Here is a 10,587-nt window from a genome sequence, read left to right as displayed (position 1 = left end):
ATTAGCAACAAGTAGAAATTTGCCCCCATGCAGATAATCTGCACCAAACCTTAGCACCACTGACGCGTGTTACAGGTCTGCACATGTGCTCCACACGCAGATAAATTTCACCCAAGAGAACTACAGTTCTTCCACCAGGAGTTCCATGACCATGGAGTTGTACCACCATCCTACAGGCTGGTTTGTACATCCTGTATCCCTCACACTGACATATATCCTTTGACCAATGTGATGGGCTTCGCTCAAGCGAAGACTACAGGATCTGTCTGTAAACCTGTGATGGGTGCACGTGGGTGGAATTCCATTCTTCTTCTGTACACACTGCTTCTTCCAAGAGTGTGCCCACCACTGTGTTTCTTTCTATTTTCTCTATCCCTCATCTTGTGCCCAGTTTACCACCCTTATATCAGCCTCACCCCCCAGAGCACTTAAATGTCTACCAATACCCAATGGATTTTGTCGTCACACCACCCCCGAGAGCTATGGGTGTATCCATTTTACAGTAGGAAAGCTGAGGCACAAAGCAGATTAAGCAAGTTGCCCAAAGTCAGGCAATGGATTCTTCTCCAGAGCCAGAATCTTGGTCTCCTGGGTGCCAGTTCAGTGCCCAACCCTTAGAGCAGGGGGAGCCAACCTGCAGCATACATGCTGCAAGTGGCACAGCCAGCCTGTATGTGTGGCACATGGCAGATGGAGGAGGGGGCAGGCAGCACAGCAGCAGATAGAGCATGGAGCAGAAAGCAGAGCAGCAGATCAGTCAGGGAGCATAGGGCAGGGAGCAGAAAGAAGAGTGGCCCACTGGGCAAGGGAATGGGATGGGGTGGCACTCAGGGAGGATGCCAGGCTAATTTGAGGCGCACATGCCAAAAAGGCTGGCCCCTCCACTGCCTTAGGGCATCCTTCCTACAGCAGCTTTGGTCTTCCTCCCTCCTCCCAACACAACATGCACCTGCTCCAAGCCTCCTGAAATCAATGAATATTCCCATGATCCCCATTGTGTTTTGGATTTGGATCCTTAGCCTATTCTTACCCACTAAGCATCGCAGTTTAAATATCAGCACTATATTATAGCCTCAGAAGGGCATCCCAAGTGGTGGAACATAGGCTTTTCCAGGACCATCTTGTCCAATATCCCGTTCCCTGTATTGGCCAGTGTATAGTGGTTGTGTGATTCTGGGTGTAATAATGAATGAATCCTATTGCTCCCTATTGTGAGCGATGGGAATAAAACACAGATGGAGCGCATGCATGTGCTCTTCTCTATCAGAACATGTGTGCCACCTCTCACAGCCTCTGTTATTGTGAATAACAAGAGTTCAGAGTCTGGGATCACAAAAGGAACAGGCCATCTGAAAGGCAGAATCTTTCAGCCTGTCTCTACTCACTTTGAAATTATTCTCGGAAGAAACAAAGACAATCACAGCATCAAATTGATGGGGATAATGATGACTCTCTTGCAGAGACAGCTCACCCAGCCGATCCATCAGGATGATGAAAGAGGTGCTGAGTTTTCTCCACCCTGGCTCTGATCAAATTCCATGTAGCAGGAGCAGGAGCTGTCTGCTCTCTCCTTTGGTGCAGCTCCAGTGAAGCAGCAGCTGTGAAGGGAGATGTGAGCTTTTATGACATGCAACATGGCTAGGAGAGCTTTCAACTTCTTCCAGGATTAAGTTGTTTTTGTCCTGAAAATAATGAGCGGATCCCTTCATGCCAACAGAACAGTGGGTGACAGGTACATACACAGCTAAAAAGGGCTGTCTGGCACCCTAGAACAGCTGAGAGACGGGAGTTTTGTTGTTTAGCGCTAATGACAAAATGATTTCTTCAGCAGAGAACAAGCCTCGTCTAACAAATGGATGATCAGCCCCTGTTTTGCCTTTCAAATCCCTGCCCAACCTGCAGTTTCTTATGCTAGCAAGCACCACAATGCAATGGGTGCTAGCCATATTAGACAGTTCTGGACTTCATAAGAAGCAGGTTTAGATTGTCTCTGGTGATTAGGGGCAGCTGGAACTATTTGGGCCCAGAGGCAATTAAATAATTAGACTAGTCTTTTCACCACAAAGTTACTTCCCTTGCCTGCTCTTCCAAGTTTATTGCATCTTCTCTGCACTTACACTCCTAGTGAGACCAGCAAAGGCAAGAGGAGTCATTTCTTCTCACAGTCAATGGCAAATAGGTGAATGCAACAACTCCATCAAACCTTCAAGTGTTCCAGGCTGCATTATGTCTGGGTGAACTTCAGGCTAAGAAAAGGCACTTCTCAGAACTACACGTTCATAGTATTGGTGTGATGGCAGGCCTTAGAGGTGTGGTGCTCTATTAAAACCCAGGACATGATCCAAAGCCCAGTACCAGGCTTTCATGAGCCTTCAACAGGTATCAGCCCAAGCTCATAGAGAAAGTTGTTTTCTGAAGCAGAGTTTACGGTCTAAATAGAACAAGAGGGAATCATCATCTTAATGCGAGAGATGAGGGAATAGAGGCCTGCAGCAAGTAAGTGAGTTTCCCAAGGTATCTCAGAGAGTCAGTGGCAAGGCCAAAAACTAAACTGTAATCTCCTGAGTCCTAGCACAACGCCTTGGCCACCAGGGCAACAATACACCTCCCCTCTCAGCATGGCCAGCTTGCCTGGGCTACAAGATGCACTATGATTCACACAGTCTTTGAGAGACGAGTGTGGGAATATGACTGCCCCCCTGCCAAGGATCCTCATCAGACTGAAATCAACTCCATATTCCTGCTTCCTTCAGCTGCCTAGTAATTCTCACATGCATCTTTCCCCCCCAACTATTCCTCTAGCCCCAGCTGATGACGGATGTCTTGGCGGCAGCTTTATGAACTTTAATTTGCATGATCACTCCATATAGGTTTCACCTTTGTGCAGGGTGATTTATTCCTCTGGGAATGGCATGCAAATAAACACGGGGAGGTAGGACACTGTTCCGAGCATCTTAGCACAGCAGCCCCTAGCTGTAGCCAATTCATGCTTGGATTGCATCAGCTTACCTAAAGATGACATTTAAAGCTGAGTTCACTTAAACTGGTGTAGGGGGTGTGCATGTATGTGTGCTCTTATTCCATCTTAAACCATGCTCATTTTGGTTTGGATTCAAGTAGTAGTATCCAGAATTATACCTGGCCCTTGAGATTCTCTAACTGAAGATAGCTCCCCCAGGAAATTTTACTTTCCGCAGATACCTGTTTATTCAGCTTGACTTACTCAGTGTTGTTGCCTGTGGATGAGTGAAGGTTAGAGACTCATGGTTTCAAGCTAAACTGAAATAACCAATTTAAGTGTGTCCAGCAAAGGTCAGCACCAGTTCAACTAAATTGGTTTAAGTAAATCAGGTTAAGTAAACTGGTGCAAATTGCTGGTCACACAGGGCCTTTTGATTAAAGAAGAAAAGAAAGAAGAGATTTTTGAGAGAAATTTCAAGCTGCATTGATTATTCAGCAAAGCACCGTGTGGTACATCACCCCGTGTGTGTCTGTTATGTGCATGTGTGTGTTAGTTAATATTTAATTGTAAAAGCTTCTTCAGAACCGACAGACCCTTTTCAGACAAAATCTTTGTTTTCTTGCATTCGTTGAAATCTTGCCCATTCAAATGTGTGAGAGCATTTCAGCAGGTATTGATCTTATTAGAGACAGCAAACAAAACTAAGTCCTTATTGATCCATGCTGATTCCTCCCCACCCAAATCTGTGGGGCTTGAATATTTTATCTATAGACAGGAATCATCTAGTCCCCTTTATGGGTATAAAAAAAATGAGATGGGACACATCCACACCCAAGCAAGCACACAGACACAAAGCATCTTCCTACCTCTTATCCTACATTTAAATGCTCTCCTGGTGCAGAGAACATTCACACATAGGAATGATAAGCATGGATTAGCATTATGTGTGTACTGGCACCATATACCAAACCTCCCCCCCCCCCCCCCCCAGATTTTCAGCCAGGCTAGGCATTTTCCTTCCCTATATCATTTCTGTCCTTAACACAATAGACAAGAGAGTTCACCACTCTCTTCTGTGACTTGATTCAAACCATGTTTATTTTAAATTCTTTTAAGAGCCATGTGTTTATATGGCAAAGGGTTACAACTTCAAAGGCTATAACCTCTCCTCCCCACAGCTAACCATAGATTTTCTCTTTCTGTCTCTCTCTCTCTCCTTGCTTCATTCAATTACCCAAAAAAAAAAAAGAGAGAGAGAGGGAAAAAGCCCCACCTACTGCAGATCTAACCCCCTGATTTCAGCTGCTGCAGTTGCCTCCAAAATTTCGGGGGGAATCTATTCTGCTAATAAAATCAATTATTTATTGTGGTTAATATAGTTGAAGAACAAGCCAGAGCTGGGCGGGAGCGATGGAGGAAGTATAGAGACTTCGGGAGGACGCACGTGTGTCGGTAAAATTGATCGGGATCGCTTAAGTTCCTACCTAGCCTCAAACCATCAGGAGGCTTTTTTCTATCCCAAGAGTTGAAGCCCTTTAAAAAACAAAAAAACCCCAGAGAAGAGGCTTCATCCCGGAGAATCTATTCCAGCCTTTCCACTTGCACCGAAGTGCTTAAAAGCTATTTGCATTCAATTAGTGCGCAGAAAAATGGATTCACTCAATATGGGATGGGGTGGAGATTGCGGGGGGGGGGGCAGAGGTTGAAAGACAGCTCATGTACGTGGAAACATATTGACGTGATAAATATTACATTGGCTTTGGGGCTGGGGGGCTGGAGCTTTTCCATGCTCAGAAGGCAGGAGGTGGGAGAGGCTGGGCGTGCTCCCTGCTTGCATCCAGGAGGATTTTGTTTTAAGGGTTAGGTGGGGGGGAGGGAGGGAGGGAGGGAGGGGGGCAGAGATTGGGGGAAAGGGGTGGCCGATCCCCAATGCAATCGTGGCCCCTCCAGGCTGGGCATCTCCGAGCTGGCCCCATGCCCGCCGCCTCTCCCAGCGCCAGCCCCGGCAGCAGGAGCAACAGATCCGCCCCAGCTCCGGGGCTTCCCAACTTCAATGCCTAGAGTCCGGACTGGCTTCTCCAGCTGGGGGGTTGCCTGGGAGCTGCCCCCTTAGACACCCCTCCGGATCCCGAGCGGAGAAGGTAAGAGCGGGGCAGAGGCGCCTCTGCAGCATCCGGGCGGGGGCGGCAGCACCACGCGGCGCAAGGCAGCGGGGATCGGGCCCGGGGGGGGGATCGCGGCGCCCCCAAGTCCAGGGGAGTTTGCTGCGGGCTGCGCGCCCGGGCGCGGGGGGATGCGCTGCCTCGCCCGGCTCCGGGGGCGGGATGCGGAGGAGGCGGGCGGCGGCGGCGGCGAGTGTTAAAGGCAACTTCTCCCCAGCCCGGGTAAGCAGCCTCGGTGCGGGGAAGGCGGTCGGGGGGAGAGGAGGGGGTGAAGGGGCAGGTGGGCAACTAGAAAGCCCGCGCCATCAGCTACGGGGGCGGGAGGGAAGGAGAGAAGAGAGGGGAAGTTGAGGAGGAGGCAAGCAAGACGGAAAGAGAGAAGAGGGGGGACCGAGGAGGGGAGGAAAGAAGGAGAGGAGAAGAGGGAAGGAGAGAGGAAGGAAGGAAGAAAGAAAGGGAAGAAAGAAGTAAGGGGGGGGGGAACAGAGGAAGGGAGGAACAAAGGAAGGAAAAGTGGAGAAAAAGAGAGGGGCAGGAGGAAGGAAAGAAGCCAAAGGAGGGAGGGAGGAGAAATGGAGGGAAAAAAGAAAGGAAGAAGGACGGACAAGACGAGAGAGGGGAAGTTGGGAAGAAGGCAAGCGAGGAAGGAAGGAGAAGAAGGGGGAACGGGAAGGGAGGAAGAAGGGGAAGAAAGGAAGGCAGAAAAGCAGGCAGGGAGCCAAAGGAAGGCAGAAAGCAGGAAGGAAACTCCCTAAGCCTGTCTATGCTGGGTGCACGGTTGTGATCTGGGCTCTGGCTGGGGTGGAGACGGTGCCCTCTGGCCTAAGCAAGGAGCTGGACCGTGGGGTCTGCTGGGGTGGGGCAGGGTAGGGCAGGGCAGGGCATGCTTGGTGCCCTGAGCACCAGTGTGTGTGTTATTGCTTTGCAGGAGGACGATGGCCCTGTTGCTCTGCCTGAGCCTCGCGGTGCTGCTGGGGCTGAGCTGGGGCTGCCCAGAGCCATGTGCCTGCATGGACAAGTATGCACACCAGTTTGCTGACTGTGCCTATAAGGAGCTACAGGCAGTGCCCGCAGGGCTGCCCTCCAATGTGACCACACTGAGCCTGTCGGCCAACAAGATCACAGCATTGCAACGGGGCTCCTTTGTGGAGGTGACCCAGGTCACATCACTGTGGCTGGCACACAATGAGATCAGCACCATTGAGCCAGGCACCTTTGCCATCCTCGGGCAGCTCAAGAACCTGGACATCAGCCACAACCAGATCGTGGACTTCCCTTGGCAGGACCTATATAACCTCAGTGCCCTGCAGCTGCTCAAGATGAACAACAACCGCATGGCCCAGCTGCCCAGTGATGCCTTCCAAACACTTAAGGACCTGCGCTCCCTTCGCATCAACAACAACCACTTTGCCTCCATCGCTGAGGGCGCCTTTGATGCGCTCAGCTCCTTGTCCCACCTCCAGATCTACAACAACCCATTCAACTGCACATGTACGCTGCTCTGGCTCAAGGCCTGGATCCAGAACACGCTCATCTCCATCCCTGAGCGTGACTCCATCAGCTGCGCTGCCCCTGAGCCCCTCCGTGGGATGCCCCTGGGCAAAATCCCTGACCTGGCCTGCGTGGCCCCATCAGTGAGGTTGACCTACCACCCCAACCTGGACACCACAGAGCTCTATGATGGCTTCACGCTCACCCTCCAGTGCAGCGTGGCAGGCAGCCCCCCACCTGAGATCCGCTGGAGGATCCAGACTTCCAGCCAAGCGCTGGAGCTCCTGAGCCCCAGTCTAGGGGCACCTGGGAACCAGCTCCCCCCTGCTGGGGCCTCCAAGGAGCGCTTCCAAGTCCTTGGGAATGGGACCCTGGTCATCCCACACCTAAGCAAGCGTGAGGAAGGCACCTACACTTGTGTGGCCACCAATGAGCTTGGAAGCAACCAGACCTCTGTCAATGTAGCAGTAGCAGGTGCCCAGAAGTACCCACTGCACCCCCTGGGTGACCCTGCAACAGGCAAAACATTGCCTGGGGACAGGAAGCCCAGCTCCAAGGGAGCCAAAAACAGCATCCTCAAGCCTGAGGAGAAGACCAAGTCACTGATCCCAACACGGCAAAGCCACCCTGGAGCAGGGAAGGTGCAGATGGGCCCTGGGGAGGAGGAGGAGGAGGTGCCCTTTCAGCTGCCAAACTTCAAAAAGAAGTGTGGGTCCCACCAGGCTACCCAGTATGTCTCCAACCATGCCTTCAACCAGAGTGGGGACTTCAAGCAGCACACCTTCGACCTGGGTGTCATTGCATTGGATGTCTCCGAGCGTGAAGCCAAGGTGCAGCTCACGCCCTTTTATGGGCAGCCTGAGAAGGTCCACCTCCGTGTCCTCTACCTGTGCCAGGAGAGTGCCCAGGGTCATGCCTTGGTGCAGTGGTCCAAGATTGAGGAAGGGGTGAATTCCTACTGGTTCCAGGGCCTAAGCCCTGGCACCAACTACTCGGTGTGCCTGACCTTCCTGGGCGAGGACTGCCAGGTCCAGGTGGTCTTCACTACCAAGAAGGAGATCCCCTCACTCATCATTATTGTGGTGGTCAGCATTTTCCTGCTGGCCCTGGCCACCCTGCCACTCCTGGGTGCCACCTTCTGCCACCTGCTCTCCAAGTACCAAGGGAAGACCTACAAGCTCATCATGAAGCCCCAGAACCCGGACCAGATGGAGAAGCACATGGCGGCCGACTTTGACCCCCGTGCCTCCTATCTGGAATCCGAGAAGAACTACAATTCCAGTGAGGCTGGGGAGGGAGAGGCAGAGGAAGAGGAGGAGGAGGAGGAAGAAAGAGAGGTGGAAGGTGGGGAGAGGGAGCTGGAGCCAGATGGGAGCCTGGTGGCCACGTCCCTCCCTGAATCCCAATCCAAAGCCAACCAGGAGGAGTTCGAGGTGGGCTCCGAATACAGCGACAAGCTGCCACTGGGTGCTGAGGCTGTGAACATCTCCCAGGAGATCAATGGGAACTATCGGCAGCCAGCCCGCTGAGCCCAGCCCAGTCCACCGTCCCCAGCCCTTGCCCCAGCCCGTGCATTGTAACATAGAGTCCCGTACCCGCGGCTCAGTGGGACCTGACCCAGGACTGGCACATCAGAGACATCCTTCCAAGGAGACCTCAGCCAAAAGCTTAGTGAGTTGGGGAGGGGGCAAAAACCCGACAGAGCTGAGACCCGATGCTCCCGAGTGGGATCAGGTCTTCCCCAAACAGCAGGAAGTAAATTGGCTTTTTTGTAACAACTAGACACGCATCAAAACCCGACCTTTTTTAATACACTCTTTGAATACAAGGGAGAGGGGGGTGGTATTTTAAATGGGGGGGTTTTATTTCTACTCTCTTTTTCAACGCTGCCTTTTTGTTTTGAAAGCTGTGTTGGTTTGTTCTTTTTTTATACAACGAAAAGCCCAGTCGATGGACTCAAATGCCCCTTGGTTTTGAAATCAGAGCATCTATTCATCTCAGCCTCGCCCCAGCCCGCGGGGATGCCCATTTCAGGAGGTTGCTCTGCTGGACAGCTCCCTTCCGCCCTCCCCTCCCACTGCCCCGGGCGGCGAGTGCCCAGGTCCGCGGGTGGGCACCCGGGGGAGGAGGCACCTGCCACCAAGACCGGTCCCCATCGCCAGATCGGAGAGACGCCAGGTGAGCCAGCGGGTCATCTGTCCTTACCCAGTGTCCTTGGAGCCGTGCTGTAGACCTCGAGATATGTGTGTGACTTGGAGCTCTCTTGACTTGTGGATGCTTTCGAGATTTAGGCTGGGGTGGGGGGGAAGAAAGGTGGAGGTAGCCCCTACTTCTGCCCTTTGTTGCCCCCCTTTTTTTCTCCCCCAGACCTTGCCGGAGGCACGTGACTCACTGAGATTTCCTAAATGTTTATTCCGTAGGAGTAGAGTGCATTAGAGACCAAAAAAAAAAAAAGATAAAAAAAGATATATATATATGTATGTATGTATGTATGTATGTACCCCTCGATGTGAGTTTGTGATGTTCAAAACCGGACGGGAAGGCTTGGTGAGTTTTTTGCCGTGGAACTGAGATCAATCTTAAATATATTTGCAATTGATGCATCTGTGGATTTTTTTATTAGCAGTATTTTAATTTGTGTGTTTAGGTTCTTTTAGCCTCTGTACTTATTCTTTAAAAAAAAAAGCCACAAATTTCCAAATAAAATCAGCACAACCTTTCCCGAGGTGAGGAAAGAAACGCTATTGTTTAAATACTGTCCAAAAACCACTATAAAATCAAACAAAACTAAACAAGAACCTTATCATCATCATCATTGTTATCATCCTGATCATTACCATTACCGTTATCATTACTATTGCTATTATAATTATTATTATTCCTAAGCGCTTCTGTCTGTGAAGAGTCAATAAAACAGATTTAAAATGGACTTTTCCTCATTATTTATACAGGGGAAATCTTGATTTATATGGATCAAAAACTAGAGGGGAAGGAAAATCAGATCAGTTGGGATTAACATCCTGCAGTATAATTCTCTCCATTTCCCTTGCCTTGATTTAATTTAAAGTGCGGTTGTATTTTCAAAGGCTGTGTTGTTGTTTGTTTATTTTCATGCATTTCTGATCTTCAGGTATTTCATTTCATTTTCTTTTGTATGCGACATTTCCCTTCTCTAAAGGCAGTTGGGGCTTGTCTCCATCACCATCACTATTATTTTTAGAGAATTGCAGAGATGGTTACCGGGGCTGAGGGTTTCCGAAGGGGCTGGGTGCTTTGTTCTGGGCAGGTCGCGGGTGGCTTTGGTTTGTCCGCTCCCGCTAAAAGCCCCCAGGCACATCTGGATGTTGTCCAGGAGCTCTCCAAAACTGTTTGGATTCATTTCAATAAAGAGAGAAAAAGCAAGAGAGAGAGAAAGAAAGATACAAAAAAAAGGAGAAAGAAAGGGAGGCAGAAAGCAAGCAAGCAAGTCAGGGGTACGAATTGCCTGGCAAGAATACCCATCCTAATGCCAACCCTCCACTCGCTTCAAGCGCCAGGAAAGGGAGAAAGTTGTCAAGTCCAGCGGAGCAAGGAGTCGAAGCAGAGGCTGGCCCGCCGGCTCTGGGGAAGCGGAGCAGCATGGGGGTGGCTGCGGGCTGGGGAGAGCCGGGCAGGGTGCGGGGCAGGTGTGACAGCAGCCCTGCAGGTAGGATCTGCACCGGCATGGGTGGGGGACACAGATGGACTCAGGCTTAGGTAGAGATACAGCTGCAGGTATGTGTCCGCATACATACATGCATGTATGTGGCGTGTGTGTGTAGAGGGGTATATGGCCACACACGGGTATATACAGGCTGAGAGAGAGTGCATCTGCTTTACGCAGCCCCGATGTAAGCATCCCAGCGCCCTACAGATGGTTATGTGAAGAATTTGACCGAACGTCAGGAATGTGTCTGCACGTGTGTGTCCTTGCACCCGGGTATCACCCTGCCT

At 50.9% G+C, this 10,587-nt stretch overlaps 1 protein-coding gene across 3 annotated transcripts; it reads left to right on the top strand.

The window, feature by feature from the left end:
* Nucleotides 1–4,321: 4,321 nt before the first annotated feature.
* Nucleotides 4,322–9,544, top strand: LOC102569886 (immunoglobulin superfamily containing leucine-rich repeat protein 2). 3 transcript variants are annotated; one of them, XM_059714891.1, is made up of 3 exons: nucleotides 4,322–4,414; nucleotides 4,913–5,103; nucleotides 6,053–9,544. In XM_059714891.1, exon 3 carries the CDS (start codon nucleotides 6,060–6,062, stop codon nucleotides 8,142–8,144), a length of 2,085 nt encoding a protein of 694 aa, XP_059570874.1. In that variant the 5' UTR covers nucleotides 4,322–4,414; nucleotides 4,913–5,103; nucleotides 6,053–6,059; the 3' UTR covers nucleotides 8,145–9,544. The 3 variants fall into 3 exon arrangements, with proteins under 3 accessions (XP_059570874.1, XP_019333264.1, XP_006273221.1); XM_019477719.2 differs by lacking the exon at nucleotides 4,322–4,414 and having other exon boundaries at nucleotides 4,861–5,103; XM_006273159.4 differs by lacking the exons at nucleotides 4,322–4,414; nucleotides 4,913–5,103 and adding an exon at nucleotides 5,271–5,346.
* The last annotated feature ends 1,043 nt before the right edge of the window (nucleotides 9,545–10,587 follow it).

This window comes from Alligator mississippiensis, chromosome 11 (assembly GCF_030867095.1).
Source record: "Alligator mississippiensis isolate rAllMis1 chromosome 11, rAllMis1, whole genome shotgun sequence".
In the NCBI taxonomy this organism is placed as follows: Eukaryota; Metazoa; Chordata; order Crocodylia; family Alligatoridae; genus Alligator; species Alligator mississippiensis.
This window is presented reverse-complemented; position numbering and strand designations above follow the sequence as displayed.